This window comes from Suncus etruscus, chromosome 1 (genome assembly GCF_024139225.1).
Source record: "Suncus etruscus isolate mSunEtr1 chromosome 1, mSunEtr1.pri.cur, whole genome shotgun sequence".
Lineage (NCBI taxonomy): Eukaryota > Metazoa > Chordata > Mammalia > Eulipotyphla > Soricidae > Suncus > Suncus etruscus.
The window spans coordinates 31,472,669-31,494,415 of record NC_064848.1 but is presented as its reverse complement, the minus strand read 5'-3'; the positions used below and the strand labels follow the sequence as shown (position 1 = coordinate 31,494,415).

General features: G+C 36.8%; 1 protein-coding gene across 1 annotated transcript in view; it reads left to right on the top strand.

Annotated features, from left to right (window-relative positions):
* Positions 1-21,747, top strand: part of FN1 (fibronectin 1) — an 80,908-nt gene that overhangs the window by 54,869 nt on the left and 4,292 nt on the right. Inside the window, exons 27-42 of the mRNA XM_049784332.1 lie at positions 29-298; positions 1,462-1,578; positions 2,263-2,427; positions 2,964-3,119; positions 4,152-4,265; positions 7,022-7,209; positions 7,844-7,931; positions 8,780-8,956; positions 10,056-10,145; positions 10,385-10,564; positions 12,704-12,793; positions 14,425-14,873; positions 15,864-16,002; positions 18,252-18,416; positions 20,802-20,927; positions 21,384-21,490. Of these exons, the coding sequence (XP_049640289.1) occupies positions 29-298; positions 1,462-1,578; positions 2,263-2,427; positions 2,964-3,119; positions 4,152-4,265; positions 7,022-7,209; positions 7,844-7,931; positions 8,780-8,956; positions 10,056-10,145; positions 10,385-10,564; positions 12,704-12,793; positions 14,425-14,873; positions 15,864-16,002; positions 18,252-18,416; positions 20,802-20,927; positions 21,384-21,490 (2,621 nt within the window). The remainder of the gene's footprint in view (positions 1-28; positions 299-1,461; positions 1,579-2,262; positions 2,428-2,963; positions 3,120-4,151; positions 4,266-7,021; positions 7,210-7,843; positions 7,932-8,779; positions 8,957-10,055; positions 10,146-10,384; positions 10,565-12,703; positions 12,794-14,424; positions 14,874-15,863; positions 16,003-18,251; positions 18,417-20,801; positions 20,928-21,383; positions 21,491-21,747) is intronic.

The following is a 21,747-nucleotide window of genomic DNA, read 5'->3' as shown; positions in this document are numbered from 1 at the left end:
CTCTTCCTACCTTGGATGGGAAAAACAGGTCTTGATTCTGCAAGTGGCATTGACTTTTCTGATATCACTGCCAACTCCTTCACTGTCCATTGGATTGCTCCTCGAGCTCCCATAACTGGTTACATAATTCGACATCATCCTGAGCGCTCCAGTGGAAGACCCCGAGAAGACCGAGTGCCCCCTTCTCGCAATTCCATCACTCTCACCAACCTCCTTCCAGGCACAGAATATATTGTCAGCATCATTGCTCTCTATGGCAGAGAGCAAAGTGTTCCTTTGGTTGGTCAACAATCAACAGGTAACTAGTTTTTTGATCTAAAAAGAAACTCAGAGGAAGTGTGGCTGATACCCTTAATGAAGTTGCTTTGTATTTATCATCTGAAAAAATGGCTCATATTATGGAGACATTGAAAGAAAAAAGAGACAATAAAGAATATTTACCCCCTAGAATGAAATTTACCTCCTAGAATTAAAAACCAGGCGATTTCAAATAATATTTTAGTTCTAAAAATTCCTAAGTCGTGTAATATGGATAGCATAATAATATGGGAACTACTATAGTCAATAATGTGACTAAAGTTAATAACTAAATATTTGAAGGTTCTAAGAGAATAATCTTGATAGCCTTTATGACAAGAAAAATGTTTTCATAGCTATGAATGTGTCCAGATGTTGACTAAACTAAGTGTAGTGGTCATTTTGCAATATATGCAAATATCAAGCTAGCTATATCTTAACATCCATAACTGAGTCTCAAATGAATAAACACAAAGACACACAAGAAATAGAGACACAAGTAATAGTGACAAAGGCGTTAAGTTACCAAGTACAAGAAATGAAAATATGAACGCTCATGTTATTTTGTAATTTTTTTGTAGTTTTTTTTTTTAATTAAAAGTTAAAAAAAATCCAGCAATGGCATGGAACAGTAAGGCATCTGCCTTTCCAGTGCTAGCCTAGGACTGACCGCGGTTTGATCACCTGGTGTCCCAGATGGGCCCCCAAGCCAGGAGCGATTTCTGAGCACATAATCAGGAGTAACCCCTGAGCATCATTGCGTATGACCCAAACAAACAAACAAAAAACAAAAACAAAAAGAAAAAAGAAAGAAAAAAAACCATCAATAGATTTTTATCAGTCTTTCCCATTAAATTGTCTTGGGTGTAAACTCTGCATGGCCTGACTTAGGATCAATCCCTGTCACCACATGTGGTCTCCTGAGACCTGCCAGGAGTAACCCTTGAGCACAGAGCAAAGAGTTAGCCCTGAGCACAAGCAGCTATGTTCCAAACACCTAAGTAAATAAACACCTTTAAATCATTGATACTTTTTATTCATGTTCATTGTTCATAGTTATTTTCACTGGCACATAATAGAAATGTTCTGGAAAATGAACCACATGTGATCCTGGGCATTATCTGAGAGTTAAAGAAGTGACCACTTTCCCCATATCTTTTTTAGTTTCTGATGTTCCAACTAACTTGGAAGTTATTGCCGCCACCCCCACCAGCCTACTGATCAGCTGGGACGCACCACCAGTCACCGTGAGATACTACAGGATCACTTATGGAGAAACAGGTGTGTCAGGAAAAGACTAGTTCCCATCTAGTTCAGAAGACGCTTTTGAGGATAGCCTGAAATCCTGAGAGCAAACCCGGAATTATAGAGATTGTGACAAGTCCATTTAGTGAAACCTTTTCCAAGAATATACAGAAAATATGTATGCTGTAATTAGTGGAAAAACCAAGATTAGCTGTTTGTATGATGATCAATGGGGAACTAAAAATAGAAAGCTTTAGGGGAGGATATATTTGTGAATTGAAGAAAGATCTTTTATTAAATTTTAATTAAAGATCTTTTATCACAATAATCAGTAGTGAAAGAGAAGAGGCTAGTGTGTTTTCTTCTTTTTATTTTTCTGTAGTCTTATTTTATATAAGCATGTTCCATTTAAATTTGTGCAAAAAGGGTAAATACCACATATGTAAACCTGGGTTTAGGAATTACCTTTATCCCCATTCTAACTTTAACTCTGATATTTTAAAACAGAAATGTTAAAATCATATTAGTAGTAATATTCTCGGTTTTTACACACTAATCAAGGTTTATTGCATGTATCAATAAATGCACCTTCCTGCTCAGACCCCATTAAGTGCTCACAAAGGTGTGACATAGATGCTGCTTTAATGCATTAATTCAGTTATGTAGTAATCTCCAAATAGCTCTGAGTCCCTTACACTGAATTAATCTCTTTTCAAATAGGAGGAAGTAGCCCTGTTCAGGAGTTCACTGTGCCTGGAACCAAGAGTACAGCTACCATCAATGGTGTTAATCCTGGAGTTGACTATACCATCACTGTTTATGCTGTCACTGGCCGTGGTGACAGCCCTGCAAGCAGCCAGCCAGTTCAAATAAATTACAGAACAGGTAATTTGTCTGTAGGGTGATATAGGTGTGTTTACTCAGATAGAATTGACGATGTTTTCCCAAGGTATTTCGCTTTATGTGGCATTGATATTCTTTTTTTTTTTTAATAAAGTGAAGCAACTACTACAACTAACAGGGTGTTGGTCTGAATATACGAGGAGGCAGCCCTTAGGACAGGGTTTCCTTTCTCTTTAGTTAATTAATGTATCTCGTTTGACTATAATAGAGATTGGCCTAAAGGGTGTTCAATAAGTTTTTGTTAAAGAATGACTGAATGAACAGATAATGGAAAGAGACAGGCACCAATCTGAAATGTAGTATGTCAATGAAGCAGCCATCTTGTATATATCTCATTCCATCTAAGTACAGGCCTCTCATCCTCAAAATAATTTTTCATTTCTGCAAAAAATGCTTCTAGGAGAAGTGACTAGCTCTAAGAGATCATTTGATAGAAACCAGAACCGAAGGTAAAGAGGTGCCAGATGGGAACCTTATGAACTAGGGCTTCATTGGATTTTACTTATTTTTATTTATAGAAATTGACAAACCATCCAAGATGCAAGTGACCAATGTTCAGGACTCTGCAATTAGTATCAAATGGTTACCTTCAAGTTCCCCTGTGACTAAATACAGAGTCACCCTTGTGCCCAAAGATGGCTCAGGACCTGTGAAAACCATAAATGCACGTCCAGGTAAGAATAGTCAGCCTTGCACTCACATTGGGATAAATAGGGTAAGGACCACATGATATTCTTTTGTAAAGAAATTCCCACTTTCCTCTGCATACCATACATTTTGTGTCATGTCAAAGATATCTGATTTGTGAGTTTAGTGTTAAAGATTAGTGTCAGCTCCCTTCACAGTAGAATTTTTAGGATTGGAGCACTTTTTGTTTTTGTTTTTGGTCTACCCATGGTGGTACACAGAGCATACTCTTGGTTCTGTGCTCATGGATCACTGACAGTTTTGGGGGACCATATGGATGCTGGAGATTAAACCAGTTTAGCTATGTGCAAGGTAGAAACCCTATCCACTGTCTAATTTATTGCTCTGGTCCTAGGGCATTTCAAATTTACACATCTGGTTCTCTTTGGTAATATATACATGTTATAAGATGGAACCAACTTTTATAATTTTGTTTGTCATGTATCTTTAGATAGACATTTAAAGATTCTTTTAGTTCTTATACTTGTTTTGATATTAAATAGTTATAGTTTAAAAACCTAAAAATCTTAAGTAAACTTTCACTTTTATCAGAGCAGTATCATCTGTTGTTGCGAGCATCATATTAAATTTTAGACTTTATTCTTTTGTGTGACTTTACTACAACATAGTAATTTGTCTGAGCAAACAGTATATTTGTCCAAGCAGTCCTTGTCCTTGTCTGACTCCTCCATATTTGCATGATGCTTTTGCAAATAAGAATTTCTTCCAGGGGCCAGAGAGATAGCACAGCAGTAGGGTATTTGCCTTGCACTCAGTTAATTCAGGGCAGATGGTGTTTTGAATCCCGTCATTCCATATGGTCCCCTATGCCTGCCAGGAGCGATTTCTGAGCACAGAGCCAGGAGTAACCCCTGAGTTCCACCGGGTGTGACCACCCCCAAAAAAACACAAAAACAACAACAGCAAAGAATTTCTTCCAGGTCACCGTTTTCTACAAACCTGTAACAGTTGCTTGGCTGACCATAGTGGATGATATATGCTTTTCATGTTTTTTGCAGATCAAACAGAAATTACTGTTGAAGGCTTGCAGCCTGCAGTTGAATATGTGATTAATGTCTATGCACAGAATCAAAATGGAGAAAGCGAGCCCTTGGTTGAGACTGCAGTAACCAGTAAGTAACCAGTGCCTCTTCATTGATTTCAAAGTAAAATTGCTTTCTTAGGAATTGGATTGTACTCTGTATGTCTGTTATGATTATACATAGTGAAAGCGAACTTATTTGAATATATCTTGAGCTGAGCCCTTTGGACATTTTTCTTTTAAGGTGCCCAACAATGTACAATTGGGGAAAGCAGTTGTGGACTACCATTATGCTTTGAGTGTCTTTGCTTAAATGGCCTTAGGAAAATCTTATTTGCCTATAGCGAATCTAAAATATACTTTGCTAGAACCGTCTTTTCTATGACAGGATGGTAAAGTTGATCCAGTATATCTTATGAAGCTACTATGTTTGGAGCATTTGAAGATTTTTGTCTGGACCTCTATTAATGCAAATATCTTAAGAGAAGGGTCCAAAAGAGTTAAAGATTATAGGAGTTTGTGAACAAATATTGAAGATCAACTTTACCACTTCCAAGGTATAGAAAATTCAGGTCTATATGGGACTAACATCACATTGCAAAATCAAATCTTGATAGACTATCTTAAAATGAACATAAATAAATCCTCTTTGTGAGGACATTTCACAGGGAATCCTCACCCCCTCTACATACCTTTGGTTCAATAAATGATTTGAGCTCAAATCCTTGCTAAACCCTCCCAGAAATGGAAGCAAGGCTCAAAGTGATTCACCACGTAATATTGGCTTAATTGGAATTTAATTCCTCAAAGAAATGGTATCTGCAGACTGCTTTGCATCTTAAAAAAATGCTTATTTCACAACTTGCTTTTCGCGTAACCTCTTACCATTAATTTGCCTAACAGAAATTGATCGCCCCAAAGGACTGACATTCACTGATGTGGATGTCGATTCCATCAAAATTGCCTGGGAAAGCCCACAGGGGCTAGTTTCCAGGTACAGGGTCACCTACTCGAGCCCTGAGGATGGAATCCATGAGCTAACCCCTGCACCTGATGGTGAAGAAGACACTGCAGAGCTGCGAGGCCTCAGACCGGGTTCTGAGTACACAATCAGTGTAGTTGCCTTGCACGATGATATGGAGAGCCAGCCCCTGATTGGAACCCAGTACACAGGTATATCGTTCATTGCACCACCAGGTGCTCCTGTGACAGCAGATTTATGCCCTGCTGAGTGAATTCTCCTTTACCGGCTATTGATTCCCATTGTAAGGGGATTAAAAAAAGAAAAGGAAAAATGCAATTTTTTTATCACAATACATTTAATTGAAAAGAACATGTTAATATAATAGAACAGTTTGAGGCTTTTCATTTTCTTCTTCTTTTTTTTTTTATTTGCACACCTTGATATGCAGACATAGAAAGAAATCTACACTCATAATTCCAAAATAACTACCATCTGGAGGAATCACATTCCAGATTTCTTTCTATGTCTGCATATCAGGAAAAATGCTTTTTTTTTGTTTTTGTTTTTGGTTCACACCCGGCAGCGCTCAAGGGTTACTCCTGGCTCTATGCTCAGAAATCACCCCTGGCAGGGATACCGGGATTTGAACCACCGTTCTTCTGCATGAAAGGCTATCTCTCTGGCCCTGGAAAAATGCATTTTTATGAACTGCAAACTATTCCTCTGTAAAGAGAAATAGAAAGAACTTCTAAAGCTTAGGTGCTATTCCAATAAAGTCACATGAAAGATATTGGAATAGATTGGCTTATCAACAAGACCATAAAATGAGGCATTTGGAGATAATACTGAAATTGTGGATTATTTTTTAAACTATGACTCTGTGTTTCCACTCCCTGTGTAGAAAAGCAGGAAGTCTGCCATCCTAGAACTTACTCTCAAAAAAGGAACCCAAATTGGGCTCTTTTGTAGTAGTTTGATTCTGAAAACTTGAGAGTAAGAACACTTTGTCTGCATACATATCAAGTGCTAGGTATATAATTTTTAAAAAAAAGGTTGCAATCAGATACATAGGAAATAGTTGACAGGACAAATGCTTTCCACAAGGCTTTAGTCTCTTCTTGTGCTTTGTGTGTGAAGTGGAATGGAATGCTAAAGATGTGTTCGCGTGACAGCATAGCCCCTGGAGGTGACAATCTGTATTATTGCTCTTTGCCTCTTTTTTGCTGCTTCTATCATGAGCCAATTTTCTTCTTATGTGGCACCACAGAGAACACTTCAAATTTAGCAGTGACAGTGATATTTGCCGTGGGATCCAAATAAAGAGAAAATGAAACATAACTCTGACTTTGAGGGGATGGCATCATCTGTGAAATGGTTTTCCATACAGAGTTAATTTACACAGGTGAAGGGCCATGGTTCATCTTTTCATACAAATGGAAAATCAATTCAGATAGCCAATCAACCAAAGTGACTTTTCTTATTTTTAAAGGTAAAACAAATGAAAACAAAACAAAAGTGAAAACCAAAAAACAACAAAACAAAAACAAACAAACAAACAAAACAAAACAAAACAAAACAAAAAAAAGAACTCCCAAAACCTGAAGTCTCAGAGTTCTTGCCTTTTCACAAGTATTTCAAATGCTTCTGAGCCTTTGGTGAAGATAAACTTTTTTTTTGGGGGGGGGTGTGCTTTTTTTCTTCCCCAGAAAAATTCTTCTTTATGTTGCATCCCTTGCTGTGCTTTCTTGTACTGAATCTTTTGTGAAATTAGGGAATCTATCTAACCAAATGAAAAACAATCTATTCTACTTCTTGGAATTCATGTTATCATTCATTCCCCCATTTCCTACAAGATAACCTCTAATCAATGACCATCTCAACAGCCATTCCCGCTCCAAGCAATCTGAGGTTCTCTCAGGTTACACCTACAAGCTTGACTGCCCAGTGGACACCACCCAACATTAAACTCACTGGATATCGAGTGCAGGTGACCCCCAAGGAGAAAACAGGACCAATGAAAGAAATCAACCTTGCTCCACAGAGTTCTTCTGTGATTGTGTCAGGACTCATGGTAAGAACTGTCCTTCTCTGGAATAAAGGTCATTTTCTACACAGTGTCAGATAGTGGGAGGATATAATTAATGCAACGTGAATTTATTGAAATTTATAACTATTAGAATTTCTTTATGTTGACCTGACCTTTTCCAGGTAACTATCTAGAACAGAATTTTATAAATAGCTTTGGACTTTGCACCATTCTTTGAGTGTATTGTTTATTTAATAAATAAATATAATGTGTTGAGCACTACATTTTGTGTGCTTCTAGACTGAATGCATGAATCTATTTTAGTTTTTTACTTTCTAAGTTCTTGCTAGAGAAATCTTCGTATTTGAAACAGCCCGCCATGCCCCAGCCTTCATTAAATATGAGAGGTGAATGCAGAAAACTTAGCTAGGTACCAGCCGATGTAAGGCATAATAAGACTTACCTGAACTTAAAAACTTAAAAAATTTTTTTCTTTAAAAAATAGATTTTTCTACTTTAAAAATATTGTTGATCATCTAAAGTGTAAGAATGCAATTAGTTCAGGATTTCACAGGGTGGTAGGTTTTGCAAGTTTCTCTTTTTTATTTTTTGTATCCATCATGTGTATCTCAAGCTAAATCTTGGGGGTCCAGAAGATCATATGTACTCTGCTTTCTAGGTGGGCACCAAATATGAAGTGAGTGTCTCTGCTCTTAAGGACTCTTTGACAAGCAGACCAGCTCTGGGAGTTGTCACTACTCTGGAGAGTAAGTATTCAAATGTTTTTATATATACAACATAGAAACAAAACTTGAAGGACAGTAATTTTGTAGATCATAAATAAAAAATTGATTTCCAATTTGAAAGTGGACCTGCTTGTCCAACTTTTTAACCAAGCCACTTTCACCATTTATCTTCCTCCAGAAAACACTCTGCAAGCACTTAAAAGAGAATCACTTAATAATGTGATAATGTTATGTATCAGAGTAAACAAGTACTTTGTGCTCAGATTGTTATAATTTTTTTTTCATTTTTTTAAGTTTGGGGTAGATATGGCAAGTTCTGCTATATGTTAACAGTGCAACAAGTATTGGACATATTGGGCCTGATTTTAGTATTTTGTCTATCAATAGCACACAGTGTTTTTTTTTCAGAATCTATATAATTGTTACTATTTCCCTTTCTATAAAATGGTACTTTCTATTAAATAAAATATTTTTTGAGAGAAACTATGACCCACTCAAAATTGACAGAATGTTAGCTATATATTGCATATCATTGCTGATAGGCTTGTGCTACTGTAATTCCTGCCCCTTTTATTTTAAATTAATGCATCTAACACTGATTATTGAGATATTTATAGATACTAATAAGCCAGATATGAGAACCACTGGTATTATCTATGAAGTTTTTCATTTCTTTAAAAGGAAAATCTAGAGGTAAGTATTTTTCTATTTCCTAGTTACTGTCAATCTTTATGTCTGGTGGCCACAGGAGATATTAATAGTCATATGAAGAAATGAATGCAGTTGGCTTATATAAAGTCACATTTTTAGAGTATCTGAACTTACATGTGAACCAGCTGGCACTAACCTACAACTGTGATCCCATGTAGATGTCAGTCCTCCCAGAAGGGCCCGTGTGACAGATGCTACTGAGACCACCATCACCATTAGCTGGAGAACTAAGACTGAGACCATCACTGGCTTCCATGTTGAAGCCATCCCAACAAACAGCCAGACTCCAGTTCAGAGGACCATAAGTTCAGGTGTCAGAAGTTACACCATCACAGGTCAGTAAATTGCTACACTAATCACATTTGTCAATCATTATTCACAATGTCAATTCACTTTTTAGTTCTTTTACCATGTAGATTGATTACATTTACTTTCATGATGTGTCATGAAAGTATGATAGCTTCAGCTCTTTATTTTTATTATTTGGTTTTCAAGTCACATCCAGTGGTGCTTGTTGGCTATTCCTAGCACCATGCTGGGGGGTTCACTCTTGGTGGTGCTACAAGTTCTTGAAGTACTGAATATATATATATATATATATATATATATATATATATATATATATATATATATATATGAAGTATGAATATATATGTATGCATATATAAATATATATTAGTTATTTTTATACTAGATAGTTCAATGGCTGGACCATATATGCTTTGCATGCAAGATGTTTGGGTTCAGTCACTGGCACTGCATAGTTTCATGAGCACATCTAAGTATGATCCCTAAGCACCGAGCTAGGTTTGATCTCCAGAACAAAACAAAGCAAAATTAATAAGTATTGGACAAAATTGGATCTGAGTTTTTATACCATGACCCAGAAATTTCTCCTGCAAATGCCTGCTTTTATGTTTATAAGGGCAGTTATTGTAAGTTAAGTTTCATTCATCAACTTTCATCTTTCTTGTGGAAAAAAATAACACTATGTTTACAAGCAATAGAAATTGGGTGGTGGTGAGGAGTCCAACATAGCAAAGCATAACTAAGTTTGAAAAACTCAATGTTCCTTCATAGCAATTAAATGTATAGTCAGAAAATCCTCAGTGTCCAGGTAAATGTATATCTTTTTGAGATTTAACATTCTAATTTCACTTCTCAACTAGAGACCATATGATAATCTAAAGAAAACACAATCTACAGATGGCAGCGCCTCACATAGCATCTTATACTGTTAACTTTATTCTCATCAGTGTCTTAGTATGCATCAGTGATTTTCCTTTGAATAGTGTTTCTTATTGGCAGCTGATATCAAATAGGAATTACTTCTTGGTCTATATAAGTAGTAAACGAAGCATGAGCATTGCAGATGAACTTGAAAATTGTGCTAATAACTCAAGACACAAAAAATAATTTCTTATCATTTGCTAGGTTTACAGCCTGGTACTGACTACAAGATCTACCTGTACACCCTGAATGAAAATGCCCGGAGCACCCCTGTGATCTTTGATGCCTCCACTGGTAATTATACTGTGTACTGAGAAATGCTACCCACTTGTATGAAATCAATAACTGCCATACATCTGTGCATCAAGGAACAGAGAAGTTCCATACTTTTCTCTTCTAGATCTCACCACATCATTTGTAGTTTGTCAAAGTCTCAGGTTCTCTGCAGCCTGTTTCTAAGGTTTAGGCAAAGTGTGATGGGAATCATTTTTTTGGTCATTCAATTATTTAAACTTAACTTTCTTCCTCTTTAGCCATCGATGCCCCATCCAACTTGCATTTCCTGGCCACCACACCCAACTCCTTGCTGCTGTCTTGGCACCCTCCACAGGCCAAGATTACTGGCTACATCATCAAGTATGAGAAACCTGGTTCACCTCCCAGAGAAGTGTTCCCTAGACCACGGCCTGAAGTCACAGAAGCTACTATTACTGGTATCTCTGCTTCTAAGCTGCTCACTTTCTTTCTCATTATTCCTGAGAAGACCCAAAGTGCTTAGCAGACTTTTGACTATCTTTGATGCTCCACCACGAGAATATAAAGCTTTATTTCTAAAAACATTCTTTATATAGGAGGTAGGAGAAGTTATAGTACTCAATATGCACGGCTGATATCTATAAAGTATGGTGATGATAATATAATAATGTCATTTCTCTGATAATGGCCAAACTAGAATTGTTTTTAATCTATGATGATTGGCCAGGTACAGTCCTAGAAAATGGTATTCTGAGGGGAGTGCCATCACCCAAGCATTGTTCAGAAGGTCTAGGGTTCTCCTGGCAATTCTCAATCAACTGGCTGATGGTTCAATATGTGGGCACAAAGATTCAGTGCTACTTGTGGAAGCCTGGTACTGCTAGGGATGACATGGGGCACCTCAGTAATATTCATGGTCCCCAGGACTGCACTTGGCAATGGTTAGGGGACCTTGTTATACAGAGTATCAAGCCAGGGTCTACTATGTGCAAGGTATTTACCTTAACCCTGTACTATCTGGTCTGAAAAAAAAATTTCATAATAGTCAGATAGCCCATTGTGATTTATCTTACTAAGATCCCTCTTGCAGTACTTGTCCAGTGTTCTCATTGTCCAGTATCAAAAACTATGTCTTAAAAAATTCATTTCTCACAACCCATAATGATTAGAAGCTTTGGGATAGGAAATAAGAGTTATATCTTTGAATGGCATAGTTTACAAGCTACTATAGATAATGATTTTGTCTGAAAGATTTTTTTATTCCATTTTCTAGCTATGTATAGGGTATCATCTAGCCTTTAAAATTCTCTAGGACATGCAGCTACCAAATGAACTTTTCTTATAGAGCTTTTTTTTTTTTTTTTAAAGAAACTTTGGGGACAGTCTGGAGAGATAGTACAGTGGGTAGGGTGTTGCCTTGCATGTCACCTACCTTGGTTCCTATAGATATCCTCTATGGTCCCCCAAGCTTCACCTGCTATGATCCAGGTATAGAGACAGGAGTAAGTCTGAAGTACCACCAGATTTGGCCCAAAGAAAGAGACAAAACAAAATAAGAAAGAATCCAATATGGAAGGAGATGAATTGCATATATTCTACTAGGATCACTTAAGGATTGGTTTCCCAAGTCTAACCTGAGACAAACCATTTAGTCTTCCATTAACTTGAACTATGAAAGAGCACCTAATTATCAGTCCTAAGTATATTCATGTATATAATGCCCAAAACACTATTATTAACAGCACTGCATATGATGGTACTTGGACTTAAAAAAAATGTTTCCATTCATCAAATGGAACTACAGTGAGTGTTCCTAAATGTATAATCAACTGACTGTACAATGCTTATGGGTGCTCTTTAATTAAAAATAATGAGATGACATGTTAAAAGAATATTCATGGAGGTTAGAGAGATAGTACAGGGGTTAGAGTGCATGTCTTTCAGGGTGGCTGATACAGCACTCCATCTTTATTTTCTACCATTCAGCTATCCAGTCAGATTTGCCAAGAGTTACTAGGAATGACTCCCTGTGCCCTCTTGTGAACCCAGCTAAACACACACGCGTGCGCACACGCACACACACGCACACACACACACACACACACACCTCATAAAGAATATTTAGGGGGGTGAAGCAATAGCACAGTAATAGGACATTTGCCTTGCATGCAGCCAACCCAGTATAGATTTGGGTTCGATTCCCAGCATCCCATCTATTCCCAGAGCCTTCTGGAGCAGCAATTTCTGAGCTCAGAGCCACGAGTAACCCGAGTACTGCTGGATGTGGACCAAAAACATACAAACAAAAAAAAAAAAGAATATTTAGGGCATGTTAGTATATATGTGTGCTTCTGAAGATGTCAGATAGTGAGATTATTGATAGTGAGATATTTTTCCTTTATTAATTAGCTACCATCTGTAGCATTTTGAGCATTTTTAGGGGAAAAAAAGTAAAATCAGTTTCACCTTTCAGTATCTTTCTTGTCAATGACCAGAAAAGAGAGAACATTTGTTTCCCAGATGTATCTGCTGATATCAGACCATTTAACTAGCTGAGTCCTCAGTCCTCATATAATAATGCCCCATGCTTCCCCCAGGTCTGGAGCCAGGAACAGAGTACATGATTCAAATCATAGCCATCAGAAATAATCAGAAGAGTGAACCTCTGATTGGGAGGAAAAGGACAGGTAAGAATGCCTTTGGATCATAGAGACAAGACAGATTTTCCCTGTTCTTATTTATTTTTCATCAAACTTTTAATTTCTAACAACAGAGCATACATGTTATATTCTTTGGTTACTGGAATAACTTGCCACGTCCAGTCTTCAGCTGTACTTTTTTCTTTGCTGATCAATAGTTAGTGTCTTAAATGATTTTGCAAAAATCAGAAATAATGAAATCTAATAAAATTATTCTTATTGCTTGTTCTACTAACATTAATCTTTTTTTTAAATCTGGCTTTCTGCAACTAAATCATTTCTGAATTTTTCTGTTGGACCATGCATAGGCATCTCCATTAAAGGGGTGATTCAGTAGGCCCGTCAGATGAATTTTATTCATGACGCAAATAACTCATACACCCCAAGAAATGTTTGACCAGAAGGCCCGCTGAGGATGCTTTACCCCTGAGTGGAACACTGGCAATATTTCTGAGATTCATGTTATGGTACTGACATTATATTCCTTTCATATTATTTGGCCTTAAAATTAATTCTCCTTTCTGCTGATATTCACAGTCAAATTATAGCCTTGATTAAAACCCCTGTACCTGGATAATATTTAGCACCAAATCAAAGACAGTTTTTCTCTCTCTTTTCAAAGTGACCTTGCAACCTCAGTTTCTGTGATGCAAGGGCACAGCCAGAATCAGATCCTGGACTATTGACTTTTTCCAGAAAAAAATGGGAACTACACCTTAGTAATGGATTTAGCTCTTTCTTTCTTTCACTTGACCTCTAAAATAATAGAGCCCATCAAAGTGAGGATAGCATTCTTAGATTTTTTTTCTACATCTCACTAATCCCTTATTTGTATCTGAAGTTAGTTTGCAAAGAGCCTTGAGTTGTGACCTTCTCCTTTGTAACACAGAATTCTTACTGCTTATACCTACAGCTTAATATATTATTTATTGTTAAGTTCTGCTTTGTAATTGTAAACAATCTTCTCAATACCTATGACTAGCTTTTACCCCTTATATACTCCTAGCTTGGAGGTTAAATTTTGTCACACGCTTGCCAGAACGTGTGTTCCCCATACATTCTTGTGCGGTCATCATTTTTTCATCTTTCATATTTTGCCAGCTGTGCAACCCACTCCCCTAAGGCAAGATTCATTGAAATCCTGCCTGGTGCTGCCGGACAGCAGCCACCAGCAGCATTTTTCTTTCAACAGCAATGTACTTTGATGAATGCAAGATTTTTTTAAAAAAATCTATGCCTACATGATTGATTTTTTACGATTTCAAATTCTGAACTATTGTGCAGTGAAACCTAAAATTTAATTGCAGACAGTCTGCATTCTACTCCTTATATATGATTCTCAAATTAAAAAAAAAAGTGAAAAGACTGCACAGGTCACTTTCAATAATTAAAGCAGAGTTTGCTTCTATGAGTCTTAGTGGTCATTCTAAATTTTGAAGAAATCTTTTAGACACATCATAAAGACTTATTTCTGGAAAAATGTATCTTATAATCTCAACTAAAGATTTTCCTGGAGCTTTGCTCAGATTGATATAACAATCAGTATTGATGATGATTACTGCTGGTCTTTCTGGGGCTTAATGCGCTTTGCCTTTTTGGCTCTGACCTCTCTTGGCTAGATGAGCTTCCCCAACTGGTAACCCTCCCACGTCCCAATCATCACGGACCAGAAATATTGGATGTTCCTTCCACAGTTCAAAAAATCACTTTGAACAATGGGCCTGGGTATAATAATGGAGATGGTTTACAATTTCCTGGCACTTCTGATCACCTCAACCACATTGAGCAACAAACTATCTTTGAGGAGCATGGTTCTAGGCGGAGAACAACACCCACTATGGCCACCCCTCAAAGACATAGGCCAAGACCGTATCCACCTAATGTAGATCTCGTACCTGGGGGAGACTTAGACCGCCAATTCTATCCTGATCGTGTTGGACACAATCACAATGCATCTGTGGGACAAGAAGCTCTCTCTCAGACAACCATCTCCTGGAACCCCCTCCCGGCTTCTTCTGAATATATCATTTCATGCAATCCAATTAGCACTGATGAAGAACCGCTACAGGTAAATCATTTTCTTCACTTCTCATGGAACAGCTCTAAAGGAACAAGTTAGATAATGACATGATCAGAGCATAGATGTGTAGTATTTCTAACTCTAGAATCTTGTAAAAAAGGGGGCCTGGGACAGGTTTCAGCCTAACTTCTTTCTTTATAGAATTGTTGTTTTGAGAAGGACTGGAGAGTATCAATAGCTTTGATTTAGAAAAGAGAACAATAGAATTTTTATTCAGACATTTGAGATACCTTAGAAATACAAAGAGACTATCCTGATAAAGAGAATGAAATATTCTAACCACATTTGTCTGAGAAAGGCTGTGATACTTTAAGATACTTTGGAGTCTGTCTTTGAAGAATCTCATTATCTACAATATGTCTTTGGAGAAAAAACTTCAGTGAATCTGTGCATAGCAGCCCTAGCACATGATTGATTCTTGAACTGAAATTCCTTTTCTCTAATTTGTCTTGCTGGTGTCAATTTTTATTGTGTGCACTTATTTTTAGAAAGTGGCAGTATTTTAAAAATGGGCTGCTCTGTGGAATATTTATGAGTTTAGATGAGTTTGAGTGTTTTACAAGTAAATGAACTTAAGACCTCACTATAGTGTTTTTAGGACCCTATGTTGGGTAAGATGCCAGGATTTCTGCATGCCCAATAAAACATAATGTCCTTGTTTTATGAGAAGAGGGCATGGCCAGTGTGTTCAAGGGAATTGCAGGACTTGAGTATAGTAGAAAGTGGGGTATCTAAAATAACAGCAATTGTCTGACCAATGGTACTTAAGAAGGGTTTTGGCAGGAAAATCTGGCTTTTAAAATTATGGCTCTCTACCCTTATTCTATTTCTTTTCTTAGTTGATGGGAACCCTTAGATCCTACCTCCCTTTGCTTTTTAATCACATAGTGCAGCTTATTGACAAAAGGTAAAGGAATATTATGTTGATGTCTCATTCTAATGCTTTCTCCTCCACATTGGACATTTTAATAATTGCAGTTCAGAGTTCCTGGAACCTCTACTAGCGCCACCTTGACAGGACTTACCAGAGGGGCCACCTATAACATCAAAGTAGAGGCACTACAAGGCCAGAGAAGAAATAAGATTCGAGAGGAGACTATTACTGTGGGCAATATTGGTATGTGAATTCTGCACAGACTCTGGTCTAAGTACCAGAGACAGTTCTCTAGTTAGTGCTTAGTTTCTATTATCTTTTATTTTTGGAAAATAATGTCAGAAAGTAATTTAACTACTCTACCTGCAATTATTGTTCTTTGTAAAATACATTCATGAGGGGCCAAGGAGATATAGCTCAATGGTAGTATACTTGTCATGCATGTTTGAAGCCCTAGATTTGATATGTGGCATTTAAAAACAAACAAATAAGCAAATGAATCTAAGTAGTCTCAGAGACATATGGAATACGTTGAGAGCAATTTTAAAATTGAAGTTTTACACTGAGTCCCTACTAATGAGTTTGAGTGGATGGAAGAACCATGTAGCCTTGAACTCTGTTCCCAGCCCTCCACCTCTTACCATATTATGTGGAGTGATTTGAAGGACTGAGATGCATTAACTATAATGAAACCAAAGGGTTCTGCAGAGACTAAGACAGCTGAGTTTTCTTCCTGATACAAAATGCTATCAGAAGAGTTCATTTCTATCCAGAGAGCTCTTATTCTGATGTTATATTTTTTTCTGATTACAGATTCAAAACATCAATAGATGTATTAAATGACCTTGCTTTTATTTATAACTTGAAAGTTATTTTAAGTCAGAAGTATATCACCTGGTTTTCAACCTGTAGTTGTTAAAGAGTCACCAAAAACATGAGGGGGACTAAGAATCTTGAATAATTTAACCAGAGGGTTCCACCGTCCATATCAGCAGCAGATGCTAAATCCTTTTTTTTTCAAGTGACTGTCTGTATTCTTGAGGCCAGATACTTAATCTCAGCCTCCTTCCCACTCAGTAGATGACTGAGTGTTGTTTCCCATGCATGAACATCTGTGCATGAAGGACTTGAGCTCATTTTGTGCTTCTTGTATTATAGATCTTCTATTATGCACATATTTTGCCTTTTGTAGTTTTACTATTGGAACGATGCATAAAAGGAATTGTTAAAAACACCAAGGTATTTTTTTGTGCTTTCTCCTATAATTTTCCCCAAAAGATTCCATCCCTTTAACTCATTCTTAGAATGTTTAACTTCTGGCTATTTTTAGAGTATTAGGATCCTTAATAGTAGTAGTTTTATTATTATTTTTCTTTCTAACTCCTTAGTCCCATGAGCTATATTTTGCATTCTTGTTTGGTCCTTCCGACTTGAAACATTTCAGATTTTCTATTTTTTTCCAATACAATATTTTTCCAAAGTGATGCCTTTGAAATATTAGGTACTTCACATACTTTTGAGTTTTTGATTGTTGTACTCCAAACAGAAACCTATACAGTGGAATTTGAAGTTACTGTAAGTTACTTTAATTTTTAAAGAATAACTTGAAGCATGCCATGTTCACTTAGATTATCTATTAAGCATTCATCAATTAACATCTCCATTACTCCCTTTTAGGTAAGCAATTGATTTTATTAATGAAATAAAGCAATTCTGCTATTATGGTAATAATAGCCAAAATCTGGTAAAAATCCAATAAATAGAGTAAAGACGACAATATCCTATTATATAAAAAAGTTATGCATTTTGTATTAGAATATGGGACTAGATAGATTGTTCAGTGTTTGAGAACATATTTTACATGCTGCTGGCCCATGTTTCTGTGTTCCCTGGAACATCACAAGATCAACTCCTGTGTACTGAATCAGGAGCAGGACATTAATATCCAATGGTTGTGGACAGAAAAACAAAACAATTCAAAGATGTTTGAAACTGTTCGTTATTATGTATGGCAGTGAACCAGTGCTTTAAAAGCCTGGTATCCTAAAATCTTCATAAGATCATTTGCACATAGAGAGTTTCTATCCTCATATTACAGATGGTGGAAGAATAGCAAAGAACTGTTAAATAATTTAAATAGTTTAAGGTCATTCAAGCACTTCGGAACTGTGCACCCCACTGAATTTCCTAAATAATTTCCTACTTTACATTGTCTCAATATCATTCCATGTTTTATAACATTGATTTACCAGAAATGGGGTCGGTTTTGCTTTGTTTTATGATAAACTGAAAGATAATTTCCTTCTTGGAAATTTTCTACTGGTTTCTCTAAACACTGTCTGAGTGCTGATGCATTTGATAGAGCATTAACATGCTTCCTGATACAGTTGAGATTTTAATTTTAATTTGACTAAGTATATATGAGAATTTGCAATTTTTTGTATAATGCAATAAATGTCTTTTTCTTGCTTTCCCCACTCTTTTTCATGTAGTAGACCAAAGTGCATTCCCGGGGACGGATGACTCGTGCTTTGATCCCTACACGGTTTCCTATTATGCAGTTGGAGAGGAGTGGGAGCGACTGTCTGATTCTGGCTTTAAACTCTCGTGCCAGTGCTTAGGCCTTGGCAGTGGTCATTTCAGATGTGACTCATCTAGTGAGTAGCTTGCTTTGTCCATCTCTTCCATTTCCATATATTAATGCAACGAGCCAGCAAAGAATACATGTTTGGCAGGCAGAGGGGCTTCCAAACATGGAGCAAATGAAGGAGACCACTTGACTCTTTAACTCAAGTAATATTTTGCATCATAGAAAAAGATGATGGGAAATTTTACTTGTTGAACATGGCTTCATTTCAAAGGCTGCATGTCTGTATGATTGCTTATTAAAATTAAGTTATTGAGGGTAATAGGATTTATATTTTTTATAAAAGAATTAAATTTAATTCTTGAGAGTCAGGCATAATATCAGAATAATAGAATGAATAAAAGGTGAGTATAGTATTCAGTAAGCTCAGAAAATATACATGTACAGTCAGTGTCAACACAAACCATATATGTACAGAGTTCACACAAATCACAGGCAGACTCATGATGGGTAGTATCTGGCCACTGTAATATGGGAGTACAGAGAATTCATCTGTAGATCATTAAAAATCAACTCCAGCTGAAAAATATTTACTCTTCAAATTCTAAATAGATTTGAATAATTTAAATGATTTTAAAATATTCAAATTTGCTTATAATGGTATGGGATTTAGTATTAGCAGTTATAAAACTTTCATTTAGGCTTTGTTTTAGGAGATATTACTACTGGCAATAGGTTCATTTTCAGATGTGTTCACTACCATGTCTTATGAATAAACCTTCTTTACACTTGCAGAAGTATATTTTAGTGGCGGGAATTAAAAAATGTAGACTTTTTTAACTTACTAAGGTTTTTTTTTTTTTGGTTTTTGGGTCACACCCGGTAGCACTCAGGGGTTACTCCTGGTTCTACACTCAGAAATCGCTCCTGGCAGGCTCAGGGGGCCATATGGAATGCCAGGATTCGAACCACCGTCCTTCCGCATGCAAGGCAAACACCTTACCTCCATGCTATCTCTCCGGCCCCAACTTACAAAGTTTTTACTCATATCACATGCAGGGTTTAATACAGGCAAAATGTAAAAAATAATTTATTTTATTTCATTATTAACAACTCTGCTTAACCACCAAGAAATAGAAAGACAGATAATAGAAGCATTAGATATTTTTAAGGAGTTGTAATCTTTTTTTTTTTGGTTTTTGGGCCACACCTGGTGGTGCTCAGGAGTTACTCCTGGCTGTCTGCTCAGAAATAGCTCCTGGCACGCACGGGGGCCCATATGGGACACCGGGATTCGAACCAACCACCTTTGGTCCTGAATCAGCTGCTTGCAAGGCAAACGCCACTGTGCTATCTCTCCGGGCCCCAGGAGTTGTAATCTTAACATTTGACATCACTTAGGTGATTTTTGATTGTTAAACTGAACTTATTTTAAGACTGTAAGAGTCCAGAGCAATAGCACAGTAAGTAGGCCATTTGCTTTGCATGCAGATTACCTGGAGTTTTATCCCTGGCATCCCATATGGCCCCCCCAAACCTGCCAGGTATAATTCCTGATCACTGCTGGGTGAGGCCAAAAGAAAAGACAAAAACAAACAAAGTCTGTATAAGTATTACTGATGTATTTATGCAACTATGGGAGAATTATAAATTTTAACTAAATTATATAAAAAGTGATTCATATGATTCCTTGGCTCAGTTTACATAACTTTGCCATCACTTCAATGTCTAATAATTTTTCTTCAATGATAGGGAATGGCTGAATTGTTGGTAGAGTGGAAAAGGGTAGACAAACTACTGTGTATATTTAGTTTGTAAATGGCCACTAAAAGTCATTTTTATGATTATCATCAAATGAAGAAATGTTGACTATGTTGTATTTTTCTAAACTTGTCTTTTTTGTAGGAATGGTAGCCATTAATTTACCTCCTGTTTTTTTTTTTTTTTTTTTTTTTTTTGATATACAGGATGATGCTTTGACTCATTTAGTTTTATAAGAAATAGGCGAAGGCTGAACATCTCATCTGTTTTTGTGTTGCTGGTTGCACTGTATCATGTCTAGGACTCTTGCACAGCCATAAAATGATTTTTTGAATTTATCCATGATCTATTACTAAAAGATTATTCAAACTCTATGATAGTTTTTGACTATTTTAAGCCTTAATAGCAAGAATTCAAACAAAGGTGATTAATTGTTCTTACAACAACAGGATGATTGTGGAATAAATCAAATCTTAAAATGATTTAATACGTATTAAATGTTAAAAAATGTTAAAGCTTTTAAACGCAATCGAAAACATGCTTTGTCACAGGGTCATGAGTTTTACCCTTCCTTGATTGTCCTTCCAGATACCTTTTGAAAATCCTGTGGCCTGTCTTAGAGCCTTAGGCACTCTCTGTCCTGAAGCAGACCACACTGATAACATTTTACTCACTATACTGTCCCCATCTTTAGAATGGTGCCATGACAATGGCATGAACTACAGGATCGGAGAGAAGTGGGATCGCACTGGAGATAATGGTCAGAAAATGACCTGTACCTGTCTTGGAAATGGAAAAGGCGAATTCAAATGTGATCCTGGTATGTGGCCATGTATCATTTTTAGCGAATTATTAACCACTCCCTAGTTTCATTGCTGAGCTGTAATTATCACTTACAGAAATGGCTGCAACTTTAGGCACTTTTGGTTTGGGAAAGTGGCTTCAAAGATGAAGCCAGATTTAATATATGACAGACACCTCTACACTTTTCTGACTGCATTATTTCACCCTAATCTGAGTTCATTACTGGCTGTTCAGTTTTTAGACTAGATTCTCCATTCACTCACCGAATCACTTTCAGTTTCCTGGATTTTAATTTTGGAAGTACTACTCTATTAATAATAATGTACTGAGGATGATTCCAATCAATCAATAGGTAGAGTTTGGGGGTGTGATGATACATAGTGAGGAGAGAAATGAACCCATTTCTATTCTATTGGTCATTTTTATTATTGTTTTAGTCTTATGTATGCTTCTGATTTGTTCCTCCATGCAGATGAGACAACATGTTATGATGATGGGAAGATATACCGTGTAAGAGAACAGTGGCAGAAGGAATATCTTGGTGCTATCTGCTCCTGCACGTGCTTTGGAGGCAAGCGGGTAAGATCTGATGTGCCAATTTAGAACCCGAAGGAGATACTTGCATTGATATTTAAGGTGTGTGTGTGTGTGTGTGTGTGTGTGTGTATGTGTGTGTTGTATTATAGATGTGGCAGCACCCAAAAGAAATGGTGAACATACCTCATTTCCTGTTGCCACACGGTGAATGCTATAGACTTCTGAATGCTCAGTTTCCATTTGCTTTCTTCTCTGCCTCTGCCTTTTTCACCCTTACTACTCTCAGGCCTTTTATTCCT